General features: G+C 36.3%; 2 protein-coding genes across 5 annotated transcripts in view; both read left to right on the forward strand.

Moving 5' to 3' along the window:
* LOC127626064 (pleckstrin homology domain-containing family G member 5-like) overlaps window positions 1–13,382 on the forward strand; it is an 88,529-nt gene extending 75,147 nt beyond the window's left edge. For 2 of the 4 annotated variants that reach the window (XM_052101605.1, XM_052101604.1), the window contains 5 exons: window positions 765–902; window positions 1,111–1,230; window positions 1,898–2,146; window positions 2,704–2,828; window positions 4,446–5,439. In XM_052101605.1, the coding sequence (XP_051957565.1) occupies window positions 765–902; window positions 1,111–1,230; window positions 1,898–2,146; window positions 2,704–2,828; window positions 4,446–5,439 (1,626 nt within the window). Of the gene's footprint in view, window positions 1–764; window positions 903–1,110; window positions 1,231–1,897; window positions 2,147–2,703; window positions 2,829–4,445; window positions 5,440–6,765 lie in introns of those variants that run through there. The other 2 variants (XR_007968398.1, XM_052101603.1) reach the window with 2 other exon arrangements.
* Window positions 13,383–14,348: 966 nt separating this feature from the next.
* Window positions 14,349–14,608, forward strand: part of LOC127626055 (matrix remodeling-associated protein 8-like) — a 28,022-nt gene continuing 27,762 nt past the window's right edge. The window contains exon 1 of the mRNA XM_052101586.1: window positions 14,349–14,587. Coding sequence (XP_051957546.1) covers window positions 14,551–14,587 — 37 coding nt within the window. The 5' untranslated portion in view covers window positions 14,349–14,550. The remainder of the gene's footprint in view (window positions 14,588–14,608) is intronic.

The following is a 14,608-nucleotide window of genomic DNA, read 5'->3' on the forward strand; positions in this document are numbered from 1 at the left end:
GCAGAGGCTTTTATCTTGAAACCCTCCCAAACAACTTGGGAGGGTTGTGATGTATGTTGTGAAGGTGGGATGTAGGTTATGTCTCCCAAGACCCAACTAATTTCTGCAATTCTCCAGCTGTGATCCTTGGAGATTCTTTGGCCACTTGAACCATCCTCCACACCGTGCATGGAGACAATTTAGATACGCATCCTTTTCCAGGCTGATTCTTAACACCTCCAGTTGATTGGAACTTGTAAATTATTGCCCTGATGGTGGAAATGGGAATTTTTAATGCTTTGGCTATCTTCTTATAGCCACTTCCCATTTTGTGAAGGTCAGCAACATTTTACCGTTCATCAGAAAAATATTATTTTGTCTTGCACATTGTTATTGATGATTAAGCAAATTTAGCCTGTGTGTTACCTCATATTTATACCCATGTGAAACAAGAAGTTATGGCTGAACAATTTCATGTTCCTAGTCACCCAGGGGCACTAAATTGTTTTTAAATATGAATGAGAATATACTTCAGATATATTTTACTCATAAGAATTTCTAGGGGTGCCAATAATTGTGGTCAACAGGTTTTGGAGAAAAATATTTATTTTATAATGAGATATTACCCCACTTTCAATTGTTTTACTTAAAATAAAGGTTAGATCTTTGTGGGGGTTTTTTTTTAATGAAAGGTTAAAAAGATAATCACAGCCTTTTTTGCTCATATTTACCAAGGGTGACAGTATTTTTGGCCACATATATATAGATTATATTGTTTCTTTCAGGTGGCTTCTGTTGAATGCTTCATTAACAGTGTGGACTCTCAAATGAGACAAAGAGAGGAAAAACAGAAGCTGGCTGCCATTGCTGGTCGTATAGAGGCGTATGAGGCCGTGGAGGGGGCCAGTGAGGAAGTGGAGAAGGTGAGAATCATAGACTATGAGTCACTGTCTTGGTTTCAGAATGCTTGTTGATATGAGACCTTAGAGTTTTTTTTTTGTCATTTACAGAAAATAATATAAAAAAATGTTTAATACCTGTAAAAAGTTTATATGATCATATTTCCAAGAACCATCACTCCTTTATATGAGTGTCTGTAATAATCCATTCTTCTGTGAATTTGTCCTTCAGATCCTCAGGGAATATTATAACTTTGACCTGACTGCTCCAGTGATGGGCGCCCCACCAGAAGAGACCCGTCAGCTGCTCTTAGAGGGAGCTCTGAAGATGAAGGAGGGGAAAGAAAGCAGGGTACATTGTGTTTTCTGTGCTGAGATATTAAAATAATAGTTCATTCCCCCAAAATTGGGAAAATGCTGTCATTATTTATTCAACCTCATGTCTTTTCAAACCCGTAAGTCTTTCTTCTGTGAAACACAAAAGGTGAATTTTTGAAGAATATCTTGGCAGTGTTTCTCTCTTCACATATTAAAGTGAATGAGGACTGGTGCCATCATGCTCCAAAATGAAAGAAAAAAAAAAACAAATGTCGTGAACTTTCGCACTGTTCCTCACAGAAAGCTATCATATAACTAAGTGTACTTCAAATGTAGTGCACAGCTTACATTTATTGTGCTATGTCATTTGACATTGCGTTCCTCACATAAAGCAATCATAAGACTTGGACTTGGAATATAGCACACAAGTCATGTGGACCACTTTAATGATACATTTATGGTGCTTTTTGTCATTTTGGACAGTCATCTTTCACTTTCATTATATGGAAACTTGTAGCCAGGATATTCCTCCATATCTCACCTTTTGAGTTCTACGGAAGAAAGAAAAACATACGGGTTTGGAACTGAATGAGGGAGCTTAAATAATGGGCAAATTAAAATTTTTGGGTGAACTATTCCTCTATGGAAAAATTTTTTTTCAACAAACAGCCAATAGTTGTCTCAAAGTTTGTCTCCAACAGATGGATGTGTACTGTTTCCTGTTCACTGACATTCTGTTGATTACTAAGCCGGTGAAGCGAGTGGAAAAGGTTAAGGTGATTCGGCAGCCTCTAATTATACATAACATTGTGTGTCGAGAACTGAAGGACCCAGGAAGCTTCCTCCTCATCTACCTCAATGAATTTCGTTGCGCCGTGGCCTCCTACTGCTTTCAGGCCAACAGTGGCACTCAGGGCCGCAGCTGGATGGAGGCCATCTACAATGCACAGGTATAGTATCGTGTACCCTGTATTGACCTTATTCATAAACAAAGAATAAGTCACTTGAGACCTTTTTCAAATGTGGAAAAGTCACTTGAGACCTTTTTCAAACTTTGTTCATTGTCACACAACCATGTAGAGTGAAATTTGTTTGCAACTTTCATGTGACATCACCATATTAAAGGAAAATGATGTAATTATTTACTCAGCACAATAGACATTATGTAACAACAAACGTCTTAAACAGTAGTATGCTACATTCTTGTCACATGACCTCATGTCATGCCAAACCCATATGCTGTTGTTGGTTTTGTGGCACACAAATGAAGCAGTTTTAAAGAAGGTATTGTACCATTCACAGTTCATAGTTGAGGGCTACTTTATGATACTACTTTTTTTAATTCACCTTTTGTATACTACGAAAAAAATAACAGCAAATTGGTCTGAAATGGCAAGTGTGTAACTAAAAAAAGACACTAGTATTCTATTCCTATATGATAATGGACCTTTAACAGTTAGGCTTAATTATTGAGTGTAAAATTAAGTGTTACTCCATTCTGAATCAGCTCCTGAGACTTTGTCCAGAGTCCCAGCAAGATGACACAGATTACAGAGAGGAGGTTGAGACGGAAAGCAGCATGTCCACATCCAGCTCTCCATCACTTCAGTACAGAGAACCACTTGGCAAGAGGTAAGCATTATAAATTGACTATTAAAATTAATCATGCATTGCATAAGTAATAACAATTTGCTTGTACACTCTGTATAGAACCTTGTATATTTACATTTTTATGAATAAACATGCATAAGTGTATAAGTGCAGTCACTGGTCAAGTTATCAATTCAGATTGTGTGAAAAATATTGAATATTGCTTTTTTGCATCTACGAAAAAAGCAGCGTTTCCATCCCATGCATTGAAGAGAACAAAATAGTCACTTCTGGGGAAACTGCCGCAAAATAGATTTGAAAATTAAAGTTGAAGCCACCGTGGCTCTTGTATTAAATGTAATAAATATTTCCCAGTTTAGACTGTGCAGACAAAACACTTTGAGGAACTTCATGTTCATTATTGTTCTGAGGCAGAGGTCTTATGTCTAGGAGCGAAAGCTGTCAGACAGTTCTGAAAAGTAAAAGCAGCCAATCATTTTTATGACAGGTGTTAGCATTTCAGAATAACCAGAGCAACACTGGAGATGCTATGTAAGGGATAATGTACAGTCAACAATTGTTATTGCAAAATAAACTCCAACAGGTTGTTCATGACCCCGAAGTGAAGCTGTGTAATGTTCTGCTTATTACAAGGCTACCAACCAAATCAATACATAAATGGACATGAAATATAGATTTGCATTAAAATTAGGTTATTATGTGAGAAGAAAGTAATAGCTAAACAGCTGATTTGCACCTCTGGTTTGCATCTGAGTTGTGCTAGTGTTTATTTTATGAGAATGACTCTCTGACTGCTCAATATCCAGATTATTACAAGACTACTTACCAAACAAATAAATGGACATTAAATATTGATTTGCATTGAAATTATGTTATTATGTGAGAATAATGTAATCGCTGAACAGCTGATTTGCACCTCTGGATTGCGTGGGAGTTCTGATGGTGTTTATTTTGCAAAAATGACTGCCCATTTTCCAGCTTATTACAAGACAACTAGCCAAATAAATGGACATGAAACATTGATATGAGTTGAATTATTTTGTTAGTGTACTTGTAGAGATTGCAGAGTGATATGAGAAGTAGTAAGGATGACTCACAATACTCGGATGACCAGTCTGATATTAATTAATCCCTGGATGTGTGGTTGTTACTCAGAAATATCAGACCACTTGATAGCACCATTGACCAATCAGAATCGAGTATTCCAGATACATGTTTAATAAGTGATGATATTGATGATATTCTCTGAGCAAATTATGTATTCACATGGCTTGTTGAAGCAAAGTCACATTACTTTTTTGATGCGCATATATATTCCTATATACATTCCATAAGAATATATTCTGTAAATGTGTTTCCATCGAAGTTTATGCACATGTTTTTTTTATAGAATAGAAAACCTCAAGCAAGCTTATATGTTTTTTATGCACATTTTGGAGATTTTATTTGCATCTTGGAGTTTCTATCCAGCAAATTTTATGCAATATCCCAAAATTTGTATAAAAATACGTGGATGGAAACCCAGCTGCTATCAGAGTGGCTCTAAGCATGAACAACCCTTAAATGAGACAACACATTTAGTGAAAGATCAAAGTTTGAATCAGTCAGTCTAATAAAAATAAATTTTCTTGTCTGAAGCCTCTCCCTTTCACCAAGTCACTCTGATGGTTCAACTGAAACCCTTTCTGTGGATGCAATGGAGGATGCGGATGAGGTTGAGTCGTCATCGACTGGAAAGATAATGCAGACTGCATCCTTGAGAAGTTCGCTCCTCTCTGACTCTTTAAGCCTGAGGGATTCCCTATCGACTGATTCTAGTAGAACTCTGGAAAGCCTGGTTGATTCGGTCACCACAGACCTGGATGCAGAAAGTCACTGTCTTTCAATAGACAGTGCGTATGGAACTCTCTCACCAGAGTCCCTGATCACAGAGCTGGACTTAAAGGGAGGGCTAGGCCAGAGTGAGGGAGATGATGCTGGAGAGGAAGAGGAGGCATTTGAGGATGGTGAAGATGCAGATGAAGAGGATTCAATCACCTGGAATGGCTCTCAGATTACTGTAAATGAGTCCTACATTTTGGATGACCCGTCAACCAATCAGGAGCCTGGAAAGAAGAATGACTTTGCTGGAATGTCTCAGGACACGGATTGCCGCTCCCAAACATTGCGACGCAGTTCACCTCGCCCGGACTACCTGCAGCAATTTACCCTCAGGTCACGCTCTGAAGATGACCTTCTTCAACACCTCAATGGCCCTGTCCACAACTTGGACAGTAGAAATATCAGCAATAGCCTGACACACCTCACCAAACAAACGTGGCACAGCTCAGAGCTATTACAGACAGACGTGGAACACCATCAGCAGGACGTCATAGAAAATATTTCAAGAAAAGTGACAGACAGTCTTAAGCGAGCAGAGGCCAGGCATGTGCAAAGGACCCTGAGCTGCCCCAATGGTCAGGCAAATTGTGAGCTTACAGAAATTGAAATACTGCCCCCTAGTGGAATGGAGGAAAAGAGTGACATTGCGTTGACCCAGCACCCTCATCAGCAGCATAAGAAGCTTACAGTGGCACAGTTGCACAGAATACGTGCCACCATGGTGCTAAACTCAACACTAACTGCCTCGTAAGTTTACACACAAACTTAGTCTGCTTCTTTTGGTTTGGCAATACAGGTTTAACCTACATGAAACTACTTTTCCTACCACTTTAGTACCATTTAAGATGCTTTTGCATTGTGACAATTAAGAGTAATGAGAATGAGAATAAGATTTTATCATATTATTGTAGGCTACAGATAACTAAGATAATTTGTTTAATTATACACATACATAATTTTTGTATATGGTGTAAATATGTTGGTAAATAGGCTGGTATATATATATAATGCAAAAAACATGTTATCCTCATTTTGTGAAAGGAAAAAAAAATCATTACAGTAATGGAAATCATACTGTAATTTATGTATTTTTTTCATGTCAAAAATTTGAAAAATACTTTTTTTGCATTACTGTAATTACAGTTGGTAGGGAAATGTGCTTAATTATCATAAACATTTTTAGTACTACACATTTTTTTTTCAATCATGTTCCTTAAATAGTTTTCCTCAGAATTTTACTTTTTGGTCACATATGACCCAAACATTTTGGTGTGATTCGCCCGTGCATACACAGGCAAGCACAGACAGTTAAAAATATGCTACCCCTATCTTTTTCTATATGTCATAAAATCTGTAATTTAGCCAATCAGCATAAGTAGTATATGTCAATACCAAGCATTAGGATGCACCCACCTAAACCAGTCTCACTAACAGCTTGCTGACAGATTGTTCCTGCACATTGTTACATCAAAGCTCTCCCATATTGCCCAGACATGCCCACACAATGTGACCCCTCATTGTTAATGTTCTCCTAATAGTATGGCAACAATTCATTAGCAGTCCATTTTTTGCACCGTGGACTCAGCCCATTAGATGACAATGTGCTCGTCTGATATAACTTTTAATAGAGTGAGACTCACAGTGTGGCTTAAGATAGCAGGCCCCATTGTCTAGCAGTCTGTGGGAAACTGGCATTTCAACATCCAGGTCTTTTGTCCCTCGGTATCTTTATCTATAAATCTCTATCTCCACCCAAACTTATTAGGGAATTGTAGTTTAGAGAGACCTTCAGAGAGAATGCCTTGATCTGGGACATAGAGTACAGTTTTCAACTTATTCAATGTATTATATATATTTTTGCCTAGAGTAGGATCTATTGTGGACTTTAATTGTTTAGTGAATGATTTGTTTTCTTAAATATGCAATTTCTTTAAAATGCTTCCATTCTTCTGTGAATTTAATAGTTGAATACCTTTAAACAGCTGGATCATAAAATAGATTAAAAAAGGAAAACATGACAGATTTAAATATTAGTTGATATTTATGTTGACCTTTTATCTCCTCCTTTTTCCTCTAGGGAGGTGTAAAAGAAGTTGATGCCATTAGCTGGTCTATTGGTGGGCCCATGTCCAAGACTACTTATGATAAGAAGTCACTACCTGTATCAACAACTGGGCTCCCTGAAGGTTGGCTTCACCCACAGAGGGAGACGCAACTCACCGATTAAAATATAAACACAGGAAGGTCCAGGGAGGATCCTGAGAAATTCTCATTAAACAGCCATGACCATACCTTAATAATAAACTAATATTGACAATAAAGTCAATATTTTTTCTACAGACCATCCATACAAAGACTTACATTATGTTTTATGTCTGCCACTGAAAAAAAGAGACTTGAGTTAAAGATGCTGTAAGTGATTGTTTTTTTTGTTTTTGTTTTTGTCCCTACTATCTGACAGATACAGTTGAAGAAGTTTACATACACTTAGGTTGAGGTTTTTAAAAACTCCACAAACTTAATATTAGCAAACTATAGTTTTGGCAAGTCGTTTAGGACATCTACTTTGTGCATGACACAAGTAATTTTTCCAACAATTGTTTGCAGACAGATTGTTTCACTTATAACTGACTGTATCACAATTCCAGTGGGTCAGAAGTTTTCATACACTAAGTTACCTTTGCTTTTAAGCAGCTTGGAAAATTCCAGAAAATGATGTCAAACTTTTTGACAATTATCCAATTATCTTCTTATAGGAGGTGTACTTTATTGGAAGTGTATCTGTGGATGTATTTTAAGGACTACCTTCAAACTCAGTACCTCTTTGCTTGACATCATGGGAAAACCAAAAGAAATCAGCCAAGACTTCATAAAACATTTGTGGACCTCCACAAGTCTGGTTCATCATTGGTAGCAATTTCCAAATGCCTGAAGGTACCACGCTCATCTGTACAAACAATAGTACTCAAGCATCATACCACTCATGAACGAGACACATTCTGTCTCCTAGAGATTAACGTAGTTTGGTGCAAAAGTGCAAATCAATCCCAGAATAACAGCAAAGGACTTTGTGAAGATGCTGGAGGAAACAGGTAGACAAGTATCTATATCCACAGTAACACGAGTCCTATATCGACATAACCTGAAAGGATGCTCAGCAAGGAAGAAGCCACTACTTCAAAACCACCATAAAAAAGCCAGACTACAGTTTGCTAGTGTTCATGGGGACAAAGATCTTACTTTTTGGAGAAATGTCCTCTGGTCTGATGAAACAGAAGTTACTGTTTGACCATAATGACCATCGTTATGTTTGGAGGAAAAAGGGTGAGGCTTGCAAGCCGAAAAACTCAATCCCAACCGTGAAGCGTGGGGGTGGCAGCATCGTGTTGTGGGGATACCTTGCTGCAGGAGGGACTGGTGCACTTCACAAAATAGATGGCAATATGAGGAAGGAAAATTATGTGGATATACTGAAGCAACATCTCAAGACATCACCCAGGAAGTTAAAGCTCAGTCACAAATGGGTCTCCCAAATGGACAATGACCCCAAGCATACCTCAAAGACAACAAAGTCAAGGTATTGGAGACCTACAAACCTAACTCAGTTACACCAGTTATGTCTTGAGAAGTGGAACAAAATTCCAGCAACTTACAGTGAGACGCTTGTGGAAGGCTACCCAAAACATTTCACCCAAGTTAAACAATTTAAAGGCAATGCTACCAAATACTAACAAAGTGTATGTAAACTTCTGACACACTGGGAATGTGATGAAAGAAAGAAAAGCTGAAATAAATAGTTCTCTCTACTATTATTCTGACATTTAACATCCTTAAAATAATGTGGTGATCCTAACTGACCTAAGACAGGGAATGTTTAAATGTATTTGGCTAAGGTGTATGTAAACTTTTGACTTCAACTGTATCAGTGAAATACTCTAGATATTCAAAGAAATCACACCTGTCTATGTGACATCCCTAGGCTCTGTAAAAAGCAAAAAAGAAAAGAGAGTGGGGGGAGGATCCTGGGTTTTATGGCCAATCAGAAATGGTCTTTTCCTCTGGCTTTTACGTGTTTAGGTGGATGAAATGTCCCTGGTGGGTGGGGTTTTGAAGAATACATTGGTTGAAGTTTAATTCAGTGAGTAAAACCAGCTGAAATCACATCCAGCAGCTTCATTTTACATCGCACCAGTCAGGACTTTTGCGAAGTAAAAGGGACAGAATAGAATTGATTGTAATCTTTACTGTTTAATACTTTCACATCAGCATCAAATGACACATATCTTTCTGACTTATAAAAGACAATAGTCTTTTCTCTGATTGCAATTTGTGAAAGTGAATGCTCTGTTGAAGTCAACACTATTGAGTAGTAGTCAACAATATTCACAGCAACGCCATCTTTAATTTTTGATGGGAATGACGACGAGGCTGTGAGGGCTAGTCAGTAACTTTACTGTTGTTTAAAGTGTTTTTTGATCTTTCCGCTATCTTGAAAATATTTTCCAATCAATTTCAGTAGACAAAAAAAAAAAAAAAACTCATTAGATGTGATCTAGTAGCATTTTGATAGCTTTATACAGTGTATGTCATTGAAGTATATCCCTCATAACCTCATTTTTATTACCGTCAAAAATCAAAGAATGTGCTACTGTGAATAAGGTGAATAATTGTCACTGTTTTGAATACCAAAAATTGGTCCATTTTGGTAATCAGGTAAATGACAAACAAGCACAGCTCTTTTTTACTTTCTGGATGTCTCCTTTCTTAAACTGATAATAGCACACAGACACCTGAGACGCAAAATATAATGAGTCTTTTATAGCTATTAATAGCTAATAAATAGCTAAATAGCTTTCCTCAATCTGCCATTGGTCAAACAAGCAGATAGTCCCTCACCTCACTCAAGTCATTGGTTGAGTCTATGTCGGGCGGTTGGTGAGCTCAGACAAACAAGAGCAATATTTTTTACATCGCTAGATTTGCCAGTTTTTTAAATCAACAAATGTCTTACTTATAGTTGTCCCTGCATATTAAGCTTGGATATGAAAATGTACACTGGTGGCCAAATGTTTGGAATAATCTGCAGATTTTGCTGTTTCGGAAGTAAATTGGCACTTTAATTCACCAAAATGGCATTCAACTGGTCACAAAGTATAGTCAGGACATTACTTATGTAAAAAAAACAGCACTATCACTATTTTAATTTTTTTATCAAATCTACAGTCCCCATTTCTAGCAGCCATTACTCCAACACCTTATCCTAGAATAGTCATGCTAAATTGCTAATTTGGTACTAGAAAATCACTTGCCATTATATCAAACACTGCTGAATGCCATTTAGTTAAATGAAGCTTAACATTGTCTTTGTGTTTGTTTTTGAGTTGCTGCAGTATGCAATAGACTGGCATGTCTTAAGGTCAATATTAGGTCAGAAATAGCAAAAAAAGAAACAGCTTTATCTAGAAACTCATCAGTCAATCATTGTTTTGACAATGATTGAGGAATGAAGGCTATATAGGAATGAAGGCTATATAATTCTTGAAATTGCCAAAATTTTGAAGGTTTCATACAAGGTGTTCACTGCAGTCTTCAAAGACAGAGGACAACTGGCTCTAACAAGGACAGAAATAGATGTGGAAGGCCGGATGTACAACTAAACAAGAGGATAAGTACATCAGAATGTAGTTTGAGTAATAGATGCCTCACATGTCCTCAGCTGACAGCTTCATTGAATTCTACCCGCTCAACACCAGTTTCATGTACAACAGTAAAGAGAAGACTCAGGGGTGCAGACCTTATGGGAAGAATTGCCATCTTATGGATCTTAACCCCATTGAGCTTTTGTAGGATCAGATAGACTGTAAGGTGTGTGAGAAATGCCCGACAAGACAGTCACATCTATGGCAAGTGCTACAGGAAGTGTGGGGTGAAATGTCACCTGAGTATCTGGACAAACCGACAGCTAAAATGCCAAAGATCTGCAAAGCTGTTATGGATGATTTTTTTGATGAGAACTCTTTGAAGTAGTTAAAGACGTTCTGAACATTTTTTCAAATTGTAATAGAAATTTTTCACATTATTAATGTCCTTAATATACATTGTAATCAGTTGTATGCCAGTTAGGTGAATAAAAGTACCAATTTCTTTCTATAAGAGCAAAATCTGTAAATTTTTCCAAACTTTTGGCCACCAGTGTATTTTAGTACTTTAAAGGAATAGTTCACCCAAAAATGAAAATCCTCTCATCGTTTACCCACTCTCATGCCATCCCAAATTTGTATGACTTTCTTTCTTCTGCTGAACACAAATGAAGATTTTTAGAAGAATATTTCAGCTCTGTAGTTACTCATAATGCAAGTGAATGGGTACCAAATTTTGGTACCAAAAAGCACATAAAGGCAGCATAAAAATAATAAATTGGACTCCAGTGGTTAAAGCCATGTCTTCATAAGCGATATGATAAGTGTGGTTGTAAAACAGATCAATATTTAAGTCTTATTTTACTATAAATTCTCCTCCTAGTAGGTGGTGATATGCACAAACAAAATGTGAATCACTAAAAACAAAAGAAGAAAAATGTGAAAATGAAAGCAGGGATTGTTCTTATAAAAGGATTTAAATATTAATCTGTTCCTCACCCACACTTATCATATAGCATCTGAAGATATGGATTTAACCACGGAAGTTGTATGGATTACTTTTATGTGGCATTAATGTTCATTTTGAATCTTCCAAATGTTGGTACCCATTCACTTGCATTGTATGGAGCTACAGAGCTGAAATATTCTTCAAAGAAATCTTAATTTGTGTTCTGCAGAAGAAAGAAAGTCATACACATCTGAGATGACATGATGATGAGTAAATGAGGAGAGAATTTTTGGGTGAACTATCCCTTAACCATCAAATAAGTTACACACTTTAGCTTTAAATCACTTTTGTGAGAATAATCAAAAAGAACGACTGTGGACTATTTTTGCTTCGAGCGCCACAATAATCAACTTACATGCATTTACTGTTTTTTTTTCTCAGTGTTTTGTAAATATGGTATTTATTGACCCTGCGTTGTTTTACAGAAAATATATTGTTGATACCCTTTGATTGTTGTCTCATTTTGCTATCTGAATGGTAAGCACTGTTTCAAAGTTTAGCATTTTTTAGAATTTGTCTTTTAGAAAATAAGGGCTCAATCCATGTCTTATCCCAGGATCAGTTTACATACTGTACATAGCTTACATATTTACAGTTTACAAATATGCACATGATCCCAAAGAAAAGAGAGCACAACTCACAAATGACCAATTAAAATCTAATGCCAACCACACTGCCGAAATTTGTCCATTGTGTTTGTTTGTATACAAAACAAACAAGTGGCGGAGAGTATGACTAGTCTACACTGACTAATTCAAACACATAATACTGCTTACACTGAGCACTTCTAAATGTCCCTTGCCTTAACTTGATCATGAACAGCATGTACAGTTTAGCCTACAAGATGTGCATGAAAGCTTTTTTTTCTACCTTTTTTTGTAAAAAATGCTACATATTTTTAGACCACAGTGCACAATTACTTACCAGCAGCCGTCCTGCCAAAGATAAAACTGCAACATTCTTCTAATCCATAAGGTGGCAGCAAAGACCTGTTTTTTTTTATTTGTTTTAATCATTGGCTTTTGTTTATGCAGCTGATGGGAAGACTTGAGGTCATGCAAGTAATTTTCCAACATTAACGTCTAACTTGAGTGAACTCATATATAATCCTGTCAGGAAGTAAAATCCACTACAGCACTTTAAGTATTCTTGTCTGATCATTGAACAAAAATGCTAGCAAGAGATGATTATCATATCGGATATTGTTTGTCCTATGATATCATATCTTTGTTTGCTTTCGTTTGCTTTCATTTTTATAAAGTAACTGTAGAAATACAGTTGGAACCTCTCTTTGTCTAATAGCAGAACCCTTTTGGATGTTTGGTTAATGAGTCTGTCTAAAGGCTCATGATTGTTTGTTCCCTAGAGTTTTATTGGTCATTGCAGGAGCTGAGTCTGCACTGTGGCTTATAAACTTGCTGTGAGCAAAAGCCTGTAAACATACTGTTCCACCAACACCCTTAAGATGCAGCGGCTGGAGCCACCTTTAGTAGTTATAACCAGTTATGTCCCTGTTATTCAACAACACCCTGTCATTAAATTAGACCTAATCATATAGTGTTAATATAAATATTTATTTACACTATCAGAATTAACAGATTTGATGACATTTTGTGACAAATAAAAATGCCAGAGATAATAAAAATGATAAATATATATATAAAAAAAACATCCTGAAACAAAAGTGTCATCTTTATATGTTGTCATATATAAAAAAGCATTAAGAGCATTTTCAACAGTGCATGATTTAATAACTTCAAAAATGTCAAATGGTGTAACCATCAAGTAAAAAGTTTTACAATTCCTTTCCTTGCACCTTGAATAAATGTACACAAACAAATCATTAGTTTCAAAAAAGCTTTCAAGCATATTTTATTATTTATTTATTTTATTTTTATTTTACAAATATCATGAATTTTTGAGTCACGTTTATCAAGTAATTTCCTTGGGGTTACTCTATTTTATCTGATCAAAATGGTTTTTCATATTTCACACACAGGGTCTGTTATATGATTTTTGTTTTGCTTTCTGTCACATGACAACAGAATGGCTACCTTGAAAAATAATTGTACTTTATTAATATTAAATAATATATTATAAAGCAAAATTGTTTCACATGTTTTTGTTTTTTAAGAAATAATAAAAAAAAATATTATTCCGAACTACTTGTGCCAACATTTCGTATTTTTGATTTATTTTTTTTAGAACGTCATCACTTCATGAGACTTTTATTTTATTTATTTTAAATGGGGGGTAACACCACTTTTATTTATTTTCTTTTTTTTTTAACTTTAAGGATTATTCCAGGTTTAATACAAGGTTAAGCTAAATCGACAGCATTTGTGACATAATACACACATTTATTTCGACTCGTCACTCGGAAGTGAATGGGGGCTAATCCGTAAACGTTAAAATACTCACTGTTTCAAAAGTATAGCCACATGACGTAGGCCTAAACAAGATGCATTCTAATATTATTTTAGTGTGACAAAATCGCTTACTACCACTGATTTATATATAGATCATAACAACGGGAGTTATTTGATATGATTTTACACAGAAAAGGGTAGTAAGCACTTATATAATTGTACACAGAAACGTTTTTCTGTGTAAAATTATATCAAATAACTTAGTTGCTATGACTACGTCACGCCTTAAACCTTAAAACGACAGTAAAAATTATGATTTGAACAACTTTACACCTCAAATTTATCAACATTATTCCACAAATGCTGTCGATTGATCCCCGAATACTTCTTTAAGCCCCGGAAAAAAGCAAACTTACGTTAAATACACACAACATATGTTTTGTGTATTTAACATCAGAACAGTCTTCTTCTCTGCTATTCGTTTTTGACGCTTACATTTGCTGACAAAAAGCGAGTCGTTAGTTCAAGGAAAAGTTCGCATTCTCATTAATGTTTTATATTCATCATCGATTAGAGAACCCCAGAAATGAAACAGATACAGTATCTTCAGTGGAAACAGCTGAAGGGTTTGTAGTTCACTTGAAGGGGGGCAGGCCGGGGAGAGATGGTCTGAAAACTGAAGGTGGATCAGTAGTGCTGACTGCCGCTGATGTCGCTGGACGACAAACAGCAAGTCTTTGCCTTCGTGGTAGAAGTTTGTCAGGTTATCCAGCACTGCTAAAACTTGTCTTTACACACTCTTCAACGCGTCCTTTTATGAAGAACGACCCAAGAGGATATCGGACATGAAGAATTTGACTCGAGCGATTTTCTTTTTTCAACGTGAGTTTGTGATTTACCTGT

Source organism: Xyrauchen texanus, chromosome 32 (genome assembly GCF_025860055.1).
Source record: "Xyrauchen texanus isolate HMW12.3.18 chromosome 32, RBS_HiC_50CHRs, whole genome shotgun sequence".
Classification (NCBI taxonomy): Eukaryota; Metazoa; Chordata; class Actinopteri; order Cypriniformes; family Catostomidae; genus Xyrauchen; species Xyrauchen texanus.